The following is a 21,406-nucleotide window of genomic DNA, read 5'->3' on the forward strand; positions in this document are numbered from 1 at the left end:
ATTTGTCCTTCCAAAATGGACAACCTCACACTGTTCAGGGTTAAACTCCATCTGCCACTTCTCAGTCTAGCTCTGCATCCTATCTATGTCTCTTTGCAGCCGACAACAGCCCTCCTCACGATCCACAACTCCACCAATCTTCGTATCGTTGGCAAATTTACTGACCCACCCTTCAACTCCCTCATCCAAGTCATTAATGAAAATCACAAACAGCAGAGGACCCAGAACTGATCCCTGCGGAACGCCACTGGTAACTGGGATCCAGGCTGAATATTTGCCATCCACCACCACTCTCTGACTTCTATCGGTTAGCCAGTTCGTTATCCAACTGGCCAAATTTCCCACTATCCCATGCCTCCTTACTTTCTGCATAAGCCTACCATGGGGAACCTTATCAAATGCCTCACTAAATTCCATGTACACTACATCCACTGCTTTACCTTCATCCACGTGCTTGGTCACTTCCTCAAAGAATTCAATAAGACTTGTGACGCAAGACCTACCCCATACAAATCCGTGCTGACTATCCCTAATCAAGCAGTGTCTTTCCAGATGCTCAGAAATTCTATCCCTCAGTACCCTTTCCATTACTTTGTCTACCACCGAAGTAAGACTAACTGGCCTGTAATTCCCAGGGTTATCCCTATTCCCTTTTTTGAACAGGGGCACGACATTCGCCACTCTCCAATCCCCTGGTACCACCCCTGGTGACAGCGAGGACGAAAAGATCATTGTTAACGGCTCTGCAATTTTATCTCTTGCTTCCCATAGAATCCTTGGATATATCCCGTCAGGCCCGGGGGACTTGTCTATCCTCAAGTTTTTCAAAATGCCCAACACATCTTCCTTCCTAACAAGTATTTCCTCGAGCTTACCAGTCTGTTTCACACTGTCCTCTCCAACAATATGGCCCCTCTCATTTGTAAATACAGAAGAAAAGTACTCGTCCAAGACCTCTCCTATCTCTTCAGACTCTATACACAATCTCCCGCTACTGTCCTTGATTGGACCTACCCTCGCGCTAGTCATTCTTATATTTCTCACATATGTGTAAAAGGCCGTGGGGTTTTCCTTGATCCTACCCGCCAAAGATTTTTCATGCCCTCTCTTAGCTCTCCTAATCCGTTTCTTCAGTTCCCTCCTGGCTATCTTGTATCCCTCCAGTGCCCTGTCTGAACCTTGTTTCCTCAGCCTTACATAAGTGTCCTTCTTCCTCTTAACAAGACATTCAACCTCTCTTGTCAACCATGGTTCCCTCACTCGACCATCTCTTCCCTGCCTGCCAGGGACATACATATCAAGGACACGTAGTATCTGTTCCTTGAACAAGTTCCACATTTCAATTGTGTCCTTCACTGACAGCTTATGTTCCCAACTTATGCACTTCAGTTCTTGTCTGACAACATCGTATTTACCCTTCCCCCAAGTGTAAACCTTGCCCTGTTGCACGCACCTATCCCTCTCCATTACTAAAGTGAAAGTCACAGAATTGTGGTCACTATCTCCAAAATGCTCCCCCACTATCAAATCTATCACTTGCCCTGGTTCATTACCAAATCCAATATGGCCTCCCCTCTGGTCGGACAATCTACATACTGTGTTAGAAAAGCTTCCTGGACACACTGCACAAACACCACCCCATCCAAACTATTTGATCTAAAGAGTTTCCACTCAATGTTTGGGAAGTTGAAGTCACCCATGACTACTACCCTGTGACTTCTGCACCTTTCCAAAATCTGTTTCCCAAACTGTTCCTCCACATCTCTGCTACTATTGGGGGGGTCTATAGAAAACTCGCAAAAAGGTGACTGCTCCTTTCCTATTTCTGACTTCAACCCATATTACCTCAGTAGGCAGATCCTCCTCGAACTGCCTTTCTGCAGCTGTCATACTATTTCTAATTAACAATGCAACCCCCCCCCCCACCTCTTTTACCACCCTCCCTAATCTTATTGAAACATCTATAACCAGGAACCTCCAACAACCATTTCTTCCCCTCTTCTATCCAAGTTTCCATGATGGCCACCACATCATAGTCCCAAGTACCGATCCATGCCTTAAGTTCACCCACCTTATTCCTGATGCTTCTTGCGTTGAGGTATACACCCTTCAACCCATCTCCGTGCCTGCAAGTACTCTCCTTCGTCAATGTTACCTTCCCCACTGCCTCACTACACGCTTTGGCGTCCTGAAAATCGGCTCCCTTAGTTGCTGGACTACAAATCCGGTTCCCATTCCCCTGCCAAATTAGTTTAAACCCTTCCGAAGAAAACCTCCCTCCCAGGATATTGGTGCCCCTCTGGTTCGGATGCAACCCGGTTGCTTGTGCAGGTCCCACCTTCCCCAGAATGCGCTCCAATTATCCAAATACCTGAAGCCCTCCCTCCTTCACCATTCCTGCAGCCACATGTTCAACTGCACTCTCTCCCTATTCCTAGCCTCGCTATCACGTGGCACCGGCAACAAACCAGAGATGACAACTCTGTCTGTCCTGGCTTTTAACTTCCAGCCGAACTCCCTAAACTCGTTTATTACATCCACACTCCTTTTCCTACCTACGTCGTGGTACCAATGTGCACCACGACTTCTGGCTGCTCCCCCTTAAGAATCCTGAAGACACGATCTGAGACACCCCTGGCCCTGGCACCCAGGAGGCAACATACCTTCCGGGAGTCTCGCTCGCGACCACAGAATCTCCTATCTATTCCCCTAACCATTGAGTCTCCTATCACTATTGCTTTTCTATTCTCCCCCCTTCCCTTCTGAGCCCCAGACCCAGACTCAGTGCGAGAGACCTGGCCGCTAGGGCCTTCCCCCGATAGGTCATCCCCCCCAACAGCATCCAAAACGGTATACTTGTTTTGAAGGGGAACGGTCACGAGGGATCCCTGCACTGTCTGCCCGTTCGTTTTCTTTCCCCTGACTGTAACCCAGCTACTCTTGTCCTGTACCTTGGGTGTGGTTACCTCCCTGTAACTCTTGTCCATTACCCCCTCTGCCTCCCAGATGATCCGAAGTTCATCCAGCTCCAGCTCCAGTTCCCTAACACAGTCTCTGAGGAGCTGGTGTTGGGTGCACTTCCAGACAGACAGGAATCTTTGTGCATTTGCACAGATGATTATACCGTAACTTAAAATTCAACTCCATCTTCTCGTGTATATTGTGCATATTTATACAAATTTTATATTTTCTTGGCTGTTTTAAATGGAGTGTGATTGTTGAATATGTAACTGAAAACGGCGATCGGGCCTGGAGTGCCCTGCGTGAGTGTGGGAGGGGCCCCGTGTCAGGGACAAGAGATCGGAATGCCATTTAAAAATGGCATCCTAATCTCTCCCTGCACTGAGGAGTTTCAGCGAGCAAGGCCCCTCAGTGCAGGAAACGGGATTAAGTGCAGCACCGGCTGTGCGTTCCCCGCTGAGGCCCCGTATCTAACTGGAGCCATTTTGATTGCGTTTTGTTTCTCAGCGCTCCCGAGTGCCGGGACGATCGTGTCCATAGAGGGAGTGCAGAGAAGGTATACCAGACTGATTCCTGGGATAGCTGGACTGACATATGAGGAGACATCGAGTCTGTTTTATATTTTTTGGAGTTCAGAAGAATGAGGGGGGAATCAAGAACAGCAGGTTAATGTTCTAATTCTAATGTGTGGATGAAGAGAGTTAGCTTTGTTCTGTTTCTGTGTGCCAGTTTGCTTTTCATTTTCAGCCTACACTGCTGACGAAAGCAATGCTTAAGAATGACAAATGTGTAACTGTCGAAACCATGTGCATGAGATTGCAGCTGGTTGATAACATATGCGTGACAACTGTGATCATCATGGAATGGTTGAAGTCGACATAGCTTCCCTACATGAGGCCAGAGAGGACCACTGAAATAAAAGTGTTACATTTTCATCTGGCAGGAGAGGAGTTCAGATGAAATACATAAGCAAGGTGTAGACTACTAAGGATCTTGCTGTTCCCGATGATAGAATCTCTCACAAACGGTTCTGAACCTGTTCCTTTCAGCCACTTCGCAAGTCAAACAGGGCCAGTTAATCTTATGTGTAACTATTACAGCATGGTGCTCCAATACAGATGTGAAACATAGAAAATAGGAGCAGGAGGAGGCCATTCGAGCCTGCTCTGCCATTCATCATAATTATGTTTGATCATCCAACTCGCTAGCCTAATCCCACTTTCCCCCCATATCCTTTGATCCCCTTCACCTTAAGTGCTATATCTAACTGCTTGTTGAAAATATATAATGTTTTGGCCTCAAAGTTCAGGAGCTTGACACTGCTATGAGCAGAATCCTGAGGTCAGAACATATTTACCTATTGAGGGATTTCAATGCAAGAATAATGTGGATCAATAGGCCTGGCCCTCCTGCCTCGAACATCATGACCTGGAAAAGATAAATAAGAACAGACAGAGATTACTTGAGCTTTCCTCCTACCACAAACATGGTGTAACTAACAGCTATTTTCAGAACAAACCATGCTTTACAGTGTCCTGAGGACATCTAAGATTATAACCAGTTGGCCCTGATCATCACCAGACGTGACTCAGAATAATATGTTCAACACAAGCAGCTACCACAGCTTTGACTGTGATACAGATCACTCTGTGTGCCCCAGGGTGAGGATGCAACCTGTGATGTTTTTGTCATTCAAAGCAGAAATGCCGGCCTCATATCAACATCAGCCATACGGCTCCCGTGACTCAATTGAACATGCGTTCCCTGTCATTCCCATATGGAGTGCAGAAGTGAAATGGAACATACATCGAGAAGTTATCTATAATACCTCACTCAAGGCAAGCAAGAACAGAAGAATGCGGACTGGTTTGACGCCAACATCACTGATCGAACCCAGCATTGAAGCTCAGCAGTCCGCTCTCATTCCCTAGGAGAGAGGTCTAAGTGAGAAGACTGAATGACTAGGAACCACTTGAAGTAAAGTTCAGCAAGCTGCAACGCAGTGTGCTAACTATTGTTACAACTCTGTCAGAATATCCAGATGTCCTTCGACACACGAGATGTTAGGGATATGTATGAAGGGATCAAAAAGGCAACGGGTCCAACAGTAAAGGAAATAGTTCCATTGAAAACAAAGGGAGGGCAAGTCATCACCGACTGCAATGAACAGTTGGACAGGTAAAATACTACCTTGAGTTGTAGTCGAGGGGAACTCTCACCAAGGAAGCTCTAAACTCCACAGAAAACCCACCTGTCATGGCAGAATTGGATATTGAACCTGCAGTGGAGGAGCTGATCAAAGCTATTGACTCGCTTTCCATGGTTAAAGCTCCGGGTGCTGATGCTATTCCACCTAAATTCATCACAAATGGAGAACTGGCACTCTTGCACCATCTGTACAAATCTCTGTCTCTGCTGGAGGGAGGGGCCAGTACTCCAGAATGTGCATGATGCAAAGATTATGACCCTGTACAATAACAAGGGCAGTTACAGCAATTGCAGCAATTATGGAGGCACCTCCTTGCTGGATGTTGAGGGACAAGTATTTTCCCATGTTATCCTTGTCAGACTGCAGGTCTCAGCTGAACACATCTACCCGAATCCCAATGTGGTTCCAGCACTGAGATCTACAGTTAACATGATCTCAGCTCAGCAGCTGCAAGGGAAATGCCATTATATGGAGACCATTATATATTACTTTCCTCAATCTCACTAAGGCATTTGACCATGTGAGCAGAGATGGGTATATTTAAGTTGCTGGAGAAAATTGGCTGCTCACTGGAGATGGTCTCTTTCCATGTCAACATGATAGATAAAGATGGTTATGACCAGGCACCATTAGAACCCTTTGAGATCCACAGTGGGGTCAGATAGGGTTATGTTCTGATGCCGACACTCTGACACATTCTTTGCTGCCATCTATCAGTATTGACAATGTGACGCTGGAGGTTGTTGCTAGCTTCACATGTCTAGACTCCACAATCATCAGCAATCTGCCACTTGTGTTACCGTACTCGGACCAGACCCCAATTTTATTAGGAAACCAGTCAAGACCCCAACAATTTTTCAATTTGTAAACTGTGAGGAAAGGATAATTCGCTCCAGGAGTGTTTCCACTAACAACTCCAGATCTTTTACATTAAATGAACTTTATTATTAACACAGGATTAACCCCATTAGCATCCAAGAAAAAAACAGCTTTTCAATTAACAGTTAAACCGTTCTTAAAAAATAAAGAAAGTCTTTGAGCTTACTTTTCCATCTACTTCGAATATTCCAATTAAGCAAAATTGACACACAGGTCAAATGCCACTTATTAATACAGTTAACACTCAGTATCTTACAGATTTATTCACCAAGTCCTTGAGAGAGAAGCTTTCAGAAGTCAGTCTGAGAAACACACATTCCTATTGTCAGAATCCAGAGCAGAACTCTAAAAATGAAACTAAAAACAATAGACACAAGGCAGGGCTGAAAATGAAACTAAAAACAGACCTAACCCCTCCTATGAGTGACATCACAGTCTGCCTAGCTGTTAACTTCTTAATCACAGCTTTGGAAAACGTATAGGGCTGGATTCTCAGGATGCCGAAATCGCAAGAATTACGCCGTCGGGACGGCCTCAGGAAGTCACCTGAGGCCCTCCCCTGGTGCTCCACCCCCGATGGGTCGAGTCCCCGACGGCGTGGGACACGTGTCCTCCCAACGTTTGGGGACCTCGCGTGGCAGCTGCGGACCTGTCCATCACCACCACAGTTGGTGGGGAGCTTTGGCGGGGCTGGGGAAACTGTTGGGGGGTAGTCCAGGGGTGGTGAGGGAGGTTACAGGGGGGCAGTTTTTGGCAGGCCGGGCCTGCGTGCAGCCGGCGCCATGCTGTATGGCGCTTGGGATCTTTGCGGACGACTTGCTGTTGTATGCATCGGAACCGAGTGTGTCGATGGGGGCATATTGGAGATGCTTCAAGTGTTTGGGTCTTTTTCGGGATATAAATGTAGACAAAAGTGAATATTTTGTGATGTCTTGGCCGGGAATGGGGGCATTGGGGGGGGGGTCTACCATTCCATAGGGCGGGGACTCACTTTAGATATCTGGGGGTGCAGGTGGCATGGGATTGGGGTGGGGGGGGGCTCCATAGGTATAACATTACTAGTCTGGTGGGGAGGGTGAAAGTGGATCTGGCAAGGTGGGATGGTCTCCCTCTGTTGCTGGCATGTCGGGTACAGGCAATTAAAATGAACATGTTGCCGCGATTCTTGTTTATTTTTCAGTGCATGCCGATCTTCCTGCAAAAATCATTTTTCAAGGAGTTGAAATAAGATGATTACCTCGTTTCTATGAGGCGAGGAGGAGGAAGAGGTGGCTAGGATTAGGAAGGTGCTGTTGAGAGGATGGCAGCCAGGGTGGGTTGGGCCTTCCAAATTTACTATATTATTACTGGGTGGTGAACCCAGAAAAGGTGAGGAGCTGGGTTAGAGAGAGGGACCCCCAGTATGTTCGAATGGAGGAGAATCTGTGTAGGGGGTCGGAGCTGAGGGCGTTGGCAACAGCTCCACTCCCAATGGCCCCGGGGAAATATTCAGGGAGTCTGGTAGTAGTAGTGATGTTGAAAATCTGGAGGCAGTTGCGCCAGCACTTTAGGTTGGGGGCAGGGTTAAGGGAAATGCCGATTCGGGGTAATCACAGATTTGAGCCAGGGAAGTGAGATGGCAGTTTTCGGAGAAGGGAGTCAGGGCACTAAAGGATTTGTTTCTAGGGGGCCGATTTGCGGGATTGAAGGAGCTGGGGGCGAAATATGGGTTGGGGGAGGGGGGAATGTTTAGGTATATGCAGATCCGAGATTTTGCTAAGAAGGAGATACAGAGCTTTCCGCACCGGCCTCCACACTGTTGAAGGTGGTGCGGACGACAGGGGGAGTGAAGAGGGTGGCGGTGGCGATTTATGGGGCGATTCTGGGAGAAGAGAGAAGCAGGAGGGGATTAAGGCAAAGTGGGAGGAAGAGTTGGGAGAGAGCATGGAGGAGGGGTTGTGGTGTGAGGTGCTCCGGAAGGCAAATGCCTCAACTTTGTGCGTGATGTTGGGGCTGATACAGCTGAAGGTGGTGTATAGGGAGCACCTCACAAAGGCGAGGATGAGCCGACTCTTTGAGGGGGAAGAGGATGTTTGTGAACATTGCGAGAGGGGGGAGGTGCAAACCACGTTCATATGTTTTGGTCCTGTCCAAAGCTGGAGGGGTAATTTCAAAGATGGTACATATGAGGCTTGAGCCAGGTCCTCTGGAGGCCATATTCGGGGTATTGGATCAGCCAGGGTTGGAAGTGGGTGCAGAGGCAGATGTTTTAGCCTTCACCTCGCTGATCGCCTGAAGGCGGATCCTGTTGGGGTCGAGGTCAGTTTCTCCACCCTATGCCCTGGCACGGCGGAGGGATCTGTTGGAGTTTTTAACACTCGAGAAGGTGAAGTTTGAGTTGAGGGGAAGGATGGAAAAGTTCTACAATTCATGGGCTTTGTTTATTATGCACTTTCAAGAATTGGATGGCATCGAACATTAAGGGGGATTAGGTGTGTGTGGGGGGAGGGGTGGTTTGGACTGTGTATGTTGTTGATGACTATGTATGGGTAAATGGTGGATTCCTGAACCCTTTTCTTTGATGTTTACATTTAAAATGTTGAGGGTTGTTTGGGGGTTGGTGGGAGGGAGGAATTTTTGGCCAGGGGATTGACATTGTATTTGTTACCGTTGATTGTAGGTGGGTGTAAATTTGGATGAAAATGTGAAAAAGGAGGAGAATAAAAATATTTTTTTAAACAAGAACGACGGAGGTTGAGGGGAGACCTGACTGGGGTCTACAAGATTATGAGAGGCATGGATAGAATGGATGGGCAGACACTTTTCCCCAGGGTGGAGGGTTCAGTCACTAGGGGGCATAGGTTTAAGGTCCGTGGGACAAAGTTTAGAGATGTGCGAGGCAGGTTTTTTTACACAGAGGGTGGTGAGTGCCTGGAATGCTCTGACAGGGGAGATTGTGGAAGCAGATACATTAATGGCGTTCAAAAGACATCTCGACAAACACATGGATATAGAGGGATACGGCACTTGGAGGTGCTGAGGGTTTTGGCCAAGGGTGGGTATCATGACCGCTACAGGCTTGGAGGGCCAAAGGGCCAGTTCCTGTTCTGTATTGGTCTTTGTCCTTAACAGAGCTGGGACTGAGTTCCTTGTAGGACATTTTGCTCATGATGACGGGGGGGGGGGGGGGGGGGGGGGCTTTGAACTAACTCGGCAGGGGTGTGGGAACCAAGAGGAGATATGTGAGGAATACCGGAATGCACAAAATACTAGGAGGGACAGAACGTACGCGTATAGAAAATAGTCAGTTAGTAGGTGAAGTCGGAGTAAGGGACAAAGTAATGATGTTTAAATAGGGTTGCTGTGCATGTATATGAACGCACAGAGTATAGTAAATAAGATTGGAGAGTTATACAGATTGTGATGTGGAAATGTGATGTTGTGGTGATAACAGAAACCTGGCTCAAGGAAGGGCAAGACTGGGTGCTAAATATTCCTGGGTACAAAGTGTTCTGAAAAGATGGGAAAGGAAGGAGGAAGGATGGAATGGGCATTGGCGAGGGAGAGCATTGCAGTGCTCGAGAAAGAGGATGTCCCAGAGGATTCAAGAACAGAATCAATTTGACTAGTGCCAAGGAACAAAAAGGGTGCAGTTACATTGCTTGGTTTAGTTTATAGACCACCAACTAGTGAGGAGGATGTAGAAGAACAAATCTGCAGGGAAATGACAGAGATACAAACATTATAGAGTAGTTATAGTGGGGGACTTTAATTACCCAAATGTAGACTGGGGCAATGGTATTGTAAAGGGTGGAGAGGGGCAAACCATGCTATATTGTGTTCAGGGAAACTTTCTGCAGCAGTTTGTGTCCAGTCCAACAAGAAAGAATGCACTGTTGAACCTGGTTCTTGGAAATGAGGTGGGCCAAATAGATCAAGTGTCTGTGGGGGAACATTTAGGAAATCATTGTATTGTAAGGTTTAGGGTGATGGTAGAAAGAGACAATGCACAATCCAGAGTGAAAATAATTAACTGGGGGAGACTTGAAAGGGGCCAGATCGGAACTTGGCCGGATAGACTGGAACACAAGGTTGATAGGGAACATTGTAGCTGAACAATGGACTACCTTCAAAACAGACGCAGTCAAGGTACATTCCCTTAAAAAGGAAAGGTAGGGCAAACAAATCCAGGACTCCTTGGATGAAAAAGGAGGTAGAAATTAAGATAAGGAAGCAAATGTTTGCTTCTGACAGGCGCCAGGTAAAAATACTGTTGAGAACCAAGAAGAATACAGAAGGTTCAGAGGGGATTGAAAAAGCACATTCGAGAAAGGAAGGGGGATTATGGGAAAAGACTGCCTGTCAACATGAAATAGAATCACAAAGTCTTCCACAGGCATATAAATAATAAAAGGTGACAAAAGGAGGAGTTGGTCCTATTCGGAACCTTGAAGGGAATTTCCACATGGAGACTGGGGGCATGACTGAGGTATTAAATGAATACTTTACATCGGTCTTTACCAAGGTGGTAGATGCTACCCAGGACGGTGATAGAAGAGGAAACTCTGTCCCTAGAAGGGTTCAAAATTGATCAGGAGGGAGTGTTGGATAGACTGTTGGTACTGAAAGTTCACAAGGCACCAGGACCGGGTGAGATGCATCCAAGGATATTGAAGGAAGTGAGAATGGAAATTGCAGGGACACTGAATATAATCTTTCAGTGTTCCCTGGACTCAAGGGAGGTGCCAGGGAGCTGGAGAATTTTAAATGTTACGCCATTGTTGAAAAATGTTTGTAAGGATTTCGCCAGCAATTACAGAACGGGCAGCACGGTAGCCTTGTGGATAGCACAATTGCTTCACAGCTCCAGGGTCCCAGGTTCGATTCCAGCTTGGGTCACTGTCTGTGCGGAGTCTGCACATCCTCCCCGTGTGTGCGTGGGTTTCCTCCGACTGCTCCGGTTTCCTCCCACAGTCCAAAGATGTGCAGGTTAGGTGGATTGGCCATGATAAATTGCCCTTAGTGTCCAAAATTGCCCTTAGTGTTGGGTGGGGTTACTGGGTTATGGGGATAGGGAGGCGGTGTTGACCTTGGGTAGGGTGCTCTTTCCAAGAGCCGGTGCAGACTCGATGGGCCGAATGGCCTCCTTCTGCACTGTAAATTCTATGATGATAGCAGTCAGTTTAGCATCAGTGGTGGGCAAGCTTTCGGAAACAATTATGCAGGATAGAATTAGAAGTCACATGGAAAAATGTGGGTTGATTAGGAAAAGCCAAAAGGGAAATTGTGCTTAACTAACTTGCTGGAGTTTTTTAAGGAAGGGTCGATGAGGGTAATGCTGTTGATGTGGTGTACTTGGGCTTTCAGAAGGCATTCAATACAGTGCCACACAAAGTTGTGAGAAAAGTTATAGCTCATGCAATAAAAAAGACAGTAACAACATGGATATAAAATTGGCTAATTCTCAGTACCGGAAACAGAGAGTAATGGTCAATGGATATTTTTCAGGCTGGAGGAAGGTTTGTAGTGGTGTTCCCCAGGGGTCAGTATTGGGACCCTTGCTTTTCATGATATATATTACTGATTTAGATCTTGGTGTGCAGGGCACAGTTTCAAAGTTTGAAATACCTAGAGTTATTTTGACTGTGAAGAGGACAGTGAGAACTTTGAAAGGATGTAGACAAGTTTCTGGAGTGGGCAGTTAGGCGGCAGATGAAGTTCAACGCGGAGAGGTGTGAGGTAATTTTGGTAGGAAGAACATGGAGAGACAAAATAAGGGGTAAAATTCTAAAAGGAGTGCTGGAGCAGGGGGACCTCGGTGTATATGTGCATAGATTGTTGAAGGTGGCCGGACAGGTGGAGAAAGCAGTTAATAATGCATATAATATTCTGAGCTTTATTATAGGGACATAGAGTTGAAGAAAAAGGAGGTTGTGCTGAACTTATACAAAACACCAGTTAAACCTCAGCTGGAATACTGTGTACCATTCTGGGCGCCACACTGTCGGAAGAATGTCAATGCATTGGAGAGAGTGCAATAGAGGTTTCCAAGAATGGTTCCAGGGATGAAAAACTTCAATAAGGAGGATAGATTGGAGAGGTTGGGATTAATCTCCTTGGAGAGATGAAGGATAAAAGGAGATTTGATAGAAATGTTCTAAATTATGAGGACGGTGGACAGAGTAGATGAGGAAAACTGTTCCCGCTCGAAAAAGTTCAAGAACGAGAGGACACAGATTTAATGTGATTTGCAAAAGAAGCAAATGTGTTGTGAGAAAATGCTTTTTCACAAATGAGTGGTTTGGGTATGGAATTTTCCGCTTGGAAGTGTGGTGGAGACTGGTTCAATCGAGGCATTAAAGAGGGCATTAGATGATAACTTGAAGAGAAATTATGTGCAGGTGTATGGGGAAAAGGCAAGGGAATGGCAATACGCCATGATGCTCGTTTGGAGAGCCAGCGCAGAAATGATGGGCCAAATGGCTTCCTTCTGCGCTGTAACAATTCTGTGATTTTTGGCATCATCCCCAAAGCAGGGCAATTTGCTAAGGAAATTTGAACTTACTGGGCAATTACCATCCAATCCTTACCCGGGAACATCCGGTGGGGGCGCCCAGGATACACTGCCCTGGAGCTCGGAAGTTACAGTCCAATTTGCTTTTCCTCCCAAGAGACTGTAAACAATAAGCAATTTCTTTAGTTCGTGTTGGTAATTGATAAGTGCCCCACACACATTGCATTGTAAATTCTGGTAAACTTGTCGGGTTTGACAAGCTGCCCTCTCCATCTGTGAACAGAGGCAAATAAAGACACGGGGCGATTCTCCAATATTGGGCCCAAGTGTTTGCGCCATCGTGAATGCCGTCACGTTTCACGACGGCGCGAACCGGGCCCGGGCACGACAGATTCTGGCCCCCACAGTGGGCCAGCATGGCGCTGGAGCGGTTCACGCCGCTCCAGCCTCTGCCGCGCCAACCCGCGCATGCGCAGTTGTGCCGCGCCAAACCTGCGCATGCGCGGGGGACTTCTTACGTGCGCCGGTCCCGACTCAACATGGTGTCGGTGTTCAGGGGCCGGGGGGGGGGGGGGGGCGCCGATCGGTGGGCCCCGATCGTGGGCCAGACCCCATCGGGGGCCCCCACGGTGAAGGAGCCCCCGTCACCCCCCACAGGCCGCCCCCCGACCGTTCCCGTCGGCAGCGACCAGCGGTGAACGGCGCCGGCGGGACTCTGTCGTATCGGCACAGCCGCTTGGCCCAGCCGGGCTGGAGAATCGGCGATTCCAGCGACTGGCGCAAATGGCGCCGATTCTCCGCACCTTGGAGAATCGCGCTCCGGCGTCGTGGCGCGGTTGCGGTGATTCTCCGGCCCAGTGCGGGGCTCGGAGAGTCGCCCCCACAATCTTGCTGAGAAGAGAGGCATGTAGTTGAAGCTTTCCATCTTGTATTCATCAGGACAAACCCAAAAATGTTGAATTTCAAACAATCGCAATCAGCACACAGAAAATGGTGCTCATTGGTTGGCAAAATGATCTGATTAATGAGGCTTTGCCATGGAAAAATCAGCAGGGGACTATTGGCTCCTCAAGTTCCCGAGTAATTCAGAAAAGGCGCATGACTTGAACATATTCCTTTTGTTTGTAATCCTTGTGTATGAATTTATGTTACTTCTGGCAAGCATAAATGAACCATGTTAAGAACTTGACTGTTTTTCTTAAATTGATTGTTAGTGTCGCTATTAATGTGCTCAGCATTGTTCAGCAACTGCGACCGAATTGTCGAATCGCATCTAACAGTAGACTTTTTTTTGTTTTACAAGCGCAGGCTGGTTGAGTTTGGTCTGAACTCTGTTGAGTACAACCGAAGGAACGTGTGGTTTGATTTGGTTAGCTAATTGTTGGGACAAAAGACCTACGTACCTGGCCGGCACCGAGATTCATCCACTATGTTGCTCAATTGTGTGGTAGACAGAACATCTTTTTGGATTGACAGTAGCATGGTGGAAAATACCACTCATGCAGTCACTACATTGTAGCAGCATGAAACAACTGGCTTAACCTGTTCAAACTTTTGTCATACTTTAAGTAAAAACACAGCGAATCGGGTCCAATGAAAATTGCAAAGATTGTCAGATCATTTTTAAAATAGGAAGCAGAGAAGGAAAGCTCAATCAGGCTGAGAGGGAAATATTGAAGGAGTAAATGTGCAAACAATATTATCTAGCACTTAAGTCAAGGGCAGTCAGCCTGCCGATTTATACTAGTGTAGATATCTATGGTTCAGACTGGTGCATTCCTAAACCGAAGGTAAATCGCTAGACATAAGAGAATATCTAAACCAAGATATTATAAACTTACAAACATAGGAATTAGGAGTAGAAGTAGGCTATTGGCCCATTGAGCCTGCTCCGCCATTCAATAAAGTCATGACTGATCTGATTGTGGCCTCAACTCCTCCTCCTTGTGTACCCCCTATATTATTTGACTCCCTTGTCAGTCAAGACTGTATGTAACTTAGCTATGAAAATATTCAATGACCCATCCCCCACTGCTCTCTGGAGAAGAGAGTTCCACAACCTGAGAGAAAATTTTTCTCCTCATCTTCCTCTTGAATGAGAGAGCCCTTTTTAAATTATCTCCCGGTTCTAGTCTCTCCTATAAGGGAAAACGGGCGGGATTCTCTGAGCCTGCACCGGGTCGGAGAATCGGCAGGCACGCGGGAAATTCCCACTCCGACACCAGGACATGATTCTCGGGCGACCGGAGAATCGGCACCAAACGCGGTCGCCGTGGCGCGGCGGTGATTCTCCGCGGTCAACCGGCCGAACTCCTGCCGAGTCCCGCCGGCGTGGTTGCAACCTGGTATCATCCGGCAGGAGCTCGGACCCATGGCCGTGGTGGGCGTCCTGGTGGGGGGGCGGGGGAATCTGACTCCGGGGGGCTGGGGTGGGCCTCCATCGGGTCCAGGCCCGCGAACGGAGGCTTCCGATCGGCGGGCGCCAGCGATCTGGAAGGGGCCTACCTCCTTCCGCGCAGGCCCCCTGTAGGTCTCTGCCATGTTGCGTGGAGACGGCCGGCGTGCGCATTTGCTGGCGCAGAGATGGCCATTGCGTGCATGCGCGGACCCACGCCGGCCGTGCAGGGCTGCCTTTCGGCGCCGGAGCAGCGCGCAGCACTCCGGCGCCATGCTGGCCCCCTGAAGACCACTGAATTGCTGGGCCAGGAGGCCCGTTGACGCCGGCGTCAACACTTGACCGGGATTTCGGAGAATCCCGACCAACACCTTCCCAGCATCCACTTGGTCAAGTCTCCACAGGAACTTGCGTTTTTAAATAAGATCACCCTCATTCTTTCAAACTCTAATGGATACAGGCTTAACCTATCCTTGTATTAGGATCCAATAAGGTATCGATATCAGTGTTTTAGACATCACAACATATTGTGCATGCTGTGTCTGAAAAGTTAGAAGAGACATATCCCTTCCTCCCCTCAAAGAGTGAGATGTATTCCTGCTTTGTGTTTCTCAGAATCAGTATCCAATGTAAAATTTCATTCATTGCTTTCCAATAATACCACTGATTGATCACATCCTAGATCCATTGCACCTCTTCTGCCTCATTGCTCATGGTAGGTTTTCTAAATTTTGCTTGTTTTTTGTTGTTTTCCAGACGTGCAGCATACTCCTACCCGGAAACACAACTCTACGCACAGAATCCTGGAGCCTCGTACTTTGAGTCGCCGGGAAATGCAGTCCAAGTGACCACGGTGGTATCCTCACCCACTGTGGTACCATCTCACAGTATGGTGGGAACCGTTGGGATTGCAATGGAGGTAGGAGGAGGTCAGATCATCTCGAGTAGCGGTGGAACTTACCTCATCCATGGAGGGACAATGGACAACTCCAGACATCCACTATCTCACGCCACACGCCCATCCCCAGGAACTGTGAGGAAATTAGCTTTGTTCAAGTGATCATGAGTCGCTGCGTAATTCTCTTCCCTTGTCCCATTGTAACCAGGAAAGTGGGTCGTGGGGACCATGGTTGAACCCAGCCGCCCAGGTACTGTTTGAACCCAGCTGCCCGGGTACTGATTGAACCCACTGCCCGGGTACTGATTGAACCCAGCTGTCCGGATACTGATTGAACCTAGCTGCCCAGGTCCTGATTGAACCCAGCTGCCCGGGTACTGATTGAACCCACTGCCCGGGCGTGTACTGATTGAACCCAGCTGCCCGGGTACTGATTGAACCCAGCTGCCCGGATACTGATTGAACCCAGCTGCCCGGATACTGATTGAACCCAGCTGCCCGGATACTGATTGAACCCACTGCCCAGGTACTGATTGAACCCACCGCCCAAGTACTGATTGAACCCAGCTGCCCAGGTACTGATTGAACCCACCGCCTGGTTACTGATTGAACCCAGCTGCCTGGGTACCGATTGAACCCAGCTGCCTGGGTACTGATTGAACCCAGCTGCCCAGGTACTGATTCAACCCAGGTGCCCGGGTACTGATTGAACCCAGATGCCCAGGTACTGATTCAACCCAGGTGCCCGGGTACTGATTGAACCCACTGCCCGGGCGGGTACTGATTGACCCCAGCTGCCCGGGTACTGATTGAACCCAGCAGTCCGGATACTGATTGCACCCAGCTGCCCAGGTTCTGATTGAACCCAGCTGCCCGGGTACTGATTGAACCCACTGCCCGGGCGGGTACTGATTGAACCCAGCTGCCCGGGTACTGATTGAACCCACCGCCCAGGTACTGATTGAACCCACTGCCCAGGTACTGATTGAACCTAGCTGCCGAGGTACTGATTGAACCCACCGCCCAGGTACTGATTGAGCCCAGCTGCCCGGGTACTCATTGAACCCACCGCCCAGGTACTGATTGAACCCACCGCCCAGGTACTGATTGAACCCAGCTGCCTAGGTACTGATTGAACCCAGCTGCCCGGGTACTGATTGAACCCAGCTGCCTGGGTACTGATTGACCCAGCTGCCCGGGTACTGATTGAACCCAGCTGCCTGGGTACTGATTGAACCCAGCTGCCTGGGTACTGATTGAACCCAGCTGCCCGGGTACTGATTGAACCCAGCTGCCTGGGTACTGATCGACCTGACTGCCTGAGTACTGATTGAATCCACTGCCTGTGTACTGATTGAACCCACTGCCCGGGTACTGATTGAACCCACTGCCTGGGTACTGATTGAACCCAGCTGCCCGGGTACTGATTGAACCCACTGCCTCGGTACTGATTAAACCCAGCTGCCCGGGTACTGATTGAACCCACTGCCTGGGTACTGATTGAACCCAGCTGCCCGGGCACTGATTGAACCCACTGCCTGGGTACTGATTGAACCCAGCTGCCCGGGTACTGATTGAACCCACTGCCTGGGTACTGATTGAACCCAGCTGCCCGGGTACTGATTGAACCCACTGCCTGGGTACTGATTGAACCCAGATGCCCAGGTACTGATTGAACCCACTGCCCGGGTACAGATTAAACCCACTGCCCAGGTACTGATTGAACCCAGCTGTCCGGGTACTGATTGAACCCACCGCCCAGGTACTGATTGAACCCACTGCCAGGTACTGATTGAACCCAGCTGCCCAGGTACTGATTGAACCCAGCCGTCTGGGTATGATTGAACCCACTGCCCAGGTACTGATTGAACCCAGCTGCCCGGGTACTGATTGAACCCACTGCCTGGGTATGATTGAACCCACTGCCCAGGTACTGATTGAACCCAGCTGCCTGGGTAGTGATTGAACCCACCGCCCAGGTACTGATTGAACCCAGTTGCTCGGGTACTGATTGAACCCACCGCCCAGGTACTGATTGAACCCAGCTGCCCGGATACTGATTGAACCGACTGCCTAGGTACTGATTGAACCCAGCTGCCCGGATACTGATTGAACCGACTGCCTAGGTACTGATTGAACCGAGCTGCCCAGGTACTGATTGAACCCACTGCCTGGGAACTGATTGAACCCAGCTGCCCGATACTGATTGAACCCACCGTCCAGATACTGATTGAACCCAGCTGCCCGGGTACTGATTGAACCCAGCTGCCTGGGTACTGATTGAATCCACCGCCCAGGGACTGATTGAACCCAGCTGCCCAGGTACTGATTGAACCCAGTGCCCAATTACTGATTGAACCCACTGCCAAGGTACTGATTGGACCCAGCTGCCCAGGTACTGATTGAACCCAGCTGCCCAGGTACTGATTAAACCCAGCTACCTGGGTACTGATTGAACCCACTGCCCAATTACTGATTGAACCCACTGCCCAGGTACTGATTGAACCCAGCTGCCCGGGTACTGATTGAACCCAGCTGCCCAGGTACTGATTGAACCCACTGCCCAGGTACTGATTGAACCCAGCTGCCCAGGTACTGATTGAACCCAGCTGCCCAGGTACTGATTCAACACAGCTACCCGGGTACTGATTGAACCCACTGCCCAATTACTGATTGAACCCACCGCCCAGGTACTGATTGAACCCACCGCCCAGGTACTGATTGAACCCACTGCCCAGGTACTGATTGAACCCAGCTGCCCGGGTAATGATTGAACCCAGCTGCCCGGGTACTGATCGAACCCACTGCCCAGGTACTGATTGAACCCAGCTGCCCAGGTACTGATTGAACACAGCTGCCCAGGTACTGATTGAACCCACCGCCCAGGTACTGATTGCAGCCACCGCCCAGGTACTGATTGCAGCCACCGCCCAGGTACTGATCGAACCCAGCTGCCCGGGTAATGATTGAACCCCGCTGCCCGGGTACTGATCGAACCCACTGCCCAGGTACTGATTGAACCCAGCTGCCCGGGTACTGATTGAACCACTGTCCAGGTACTGATTGAACCCACCGCCCAGGTACTGATTGAACCCAGCTGCCCGGGTAATGATTGAACCCAGCTACCCGGGTACTGGTTAAATCCGGCTGCCCGGGTACTGATGAACCCAGCAGCCCGGGTACCGATTGAACCCAGCTGCCCGGGTGCTGATTGAACTCAGCTGCCGGGGTACTGATTGAACCCAGCTGCCCGGGTACTGATTGAAACCAGCTGCCCTGGTACTGATTGAAACCTGCTGCCCGGGTACTGATTGAACCCACTGCCTGGGTACTGATTGAACCCAGCTGCCCAGGTACTGATTGAACTCAGCTGCCCAGGTACTGATTGAACCCACTGCCTGGGTACTGATTGAACCCTGCTGCCCGGGTACTGATTGAATCCACTGCCTGGGTACTGATTGAACCCACTGCCTGGGTACTGATTGAATCCAGCTGCCCGGGTACTGATTGAACCCACCGCCCAGGTACTGATTGAACCCACCGCCCAGGTACTGATTGAACCCACTGCCCAGGTACTGATTGAACCCACCGCCGAGGTACATGATTGAACCCACTGCCTGGATACTGATTGAACCCACTGCCCGGGTACTGATTGAACCCACTGCCTGGGTATTGACTGAACGCAGCTGCCCAGGTACTGATTGAACCCACTGCCCGGGTACTGATTGAACCCAACTGCCCGGGTACTGATTGAACCCACCGCTTGGGTATTGATTGAACCCACTGCCCTGGTACTGATTGAACCCACTGCCCGAGTACTGATTGAACCCAGCTGCCCAGGTACTGATTGAACCCAGCTGCCCGGGTACTGATTGAACCCAGCTGCCCGGGTACTGATTGAACCCACTGCCTGGGTACTGATTGAACCCAGCTGCCCAGGTACTGATTGAACCCACTGTCCGGGTACTGATTGAACCCAGCTGCCCAGGTACTGATTGAACCCACTGCCCGGGTACTGATTGAACCCAACTGCCCGGGTACTGATTGAACCCACCGCTTGGGTATTGATTGAACCCACCGCCCTGGTACTGATTGATCCCACTGCCCAGGTACTGATTGAACCCACTCCCTGGGTACTGATTGAACCCACTGCCCTGGTACTGATTGAACCCACCGCCCAAGTACTGATTGAAATCACTGCCCGCGTACTGATTGAACCCACTGCCAGGTATTCGTTGAACCCAGCTGCCTGGGTACTGATTGAACCCAGCTGCACGGATACTGATTGAACCGACCGCGATAGGTACTGATTGAACCTAGCTGCCTGGGATCTGATTGAACCCAGCTGCCCAGGTACTGATTGAACCCACCGCCCAGGTACTGATTGAACCCTGCTGCCTGGGTACTGATTGAACCCACCGCCCAGGTACTGATTGAACCCAGCTGCCCAGGTACTGATTGAACCCAGCTGCCCAGGTACTGATTCAACCCAGCTACCCGGGTACTGATTGAACCCACTGCCCAATTACTGATTGAACCCACTGCCCAGGTACTGATTGAACCCAGCTGCCCGGGTACTGATTGAACCCAGCTGCCCAGGTACTGATTGAACCCACTGCCCAGGTACTGATTGAAACCAGCTGTCCGGGTACTGATTGAACCCACTGCCCAGGTACTGATTGAACCCAGCTGCCCGGGTAATGATTGAACCCAGCTGCCCGGGTACTAGTTAAATCCGGCTGCCCGGGTACTGATTGGACCCAGCAGCCCGGGTACCGATTGAACCCAGCTGCCCGGGTACTGATTGAACCCAGCTGCCCGGGTACTGATTGAACCCAGCTGCCGGGGTACTGATTGAACCCAGCTGCCCGGGTACGGATTGAACCCAGCTGCCCTGGTACTGATAGAACCCAGCTGCCCAGGGACTGATTGAACCCTGCTGCCCGGGTACTGATTGAACCCACTGCCTGGGTACTGATTGAACCCAGCTGCCCAGGTACTGATTGAACCCAGCTGCCCAGGTACTGATTGAACCCACTGCCTGGGTACTGATTGAACCCTGCTGCCCGGGTACTAATTGAACCCACTGCCTGGGTACTGATTGAACCCAGCTGCCCGGGTACTGATTGAACCCACCGCCCAGGTACTGATTGAACCCACCGCCCAGGTACTGATTGAATCCACCGCCCAGGTACTGATTGAACCCACTGCCCAGGTACTGATTGAACCCACCACCCAGGCACTGATTGAACCCACCGCCCAGGTACTGATTGAAACCACCGCCCAGGTACTGATTGAACCCACTGCCTGGGTACTGATTGAATCCACTGCCCGGGTACTGATTGAACCCACTGCCCAGGTACTGATTGAACCCACTGCCTGGGTACTGATTGAACCCAGCTGCCCAGGTACTGATTGAACCCACTGCCAGGGTAATGATTGAACCCACTGCCCTCGTACTGATTGAACCCACTGCCCTGGTACTGATTGAACCCACCGCCCAGGATACTGATTGAACCGACCGCGCTAGGTACTGATTGAACCCACCGCCCAGGATACTGATTGAACCGA

General features: G+C 49.8%; 1 protein-coding gene across 7 annotated transcripts in view; it reads left to right on the forward strand.

Moving 5' to 3' along the window:
• rfx2 (regulatory factor X, 2 (influences HLA class II expression)) overlaps nucleotides 1–21,406 on the forward strand; it is a 262,480-nt gene that overhangs the window by 141,493 nt on the left and 99,581 nt on the right. For all 7 annotated transcript variants that reach the window (XM_072482882.1, XM_072482884.1, XM_072482883.1 and 4 more), the window contains one exon: nucleotides 15,694–15,970. In XM_072482882.1, the coding sequence (XP_072338983.1) occupies nucleotides 15,694–15,970 (277 nt within the window). The remainder of the gene's footprint in view (nucleotides 1–15,693; nucleotides 15,971–21,406) is intronic.

This window comes from Scyliorhinus torazame, chromosome 18 (genome assembly GCF_047496885.1).
Source record: "Scyliorhinus torazame isolate Kashiwa2021f chromosome 18, sScyTor2.1, whole genome shotgun sequence".
Taxonomy (NCBI): domain Eukaryota; kingdom Metazoa; phylum Chordata; class Chondrichthyes; order Carcharhiniformes; family Scyliorhinidae; genus Scyliorhinus; species Scyliorhinus torazame.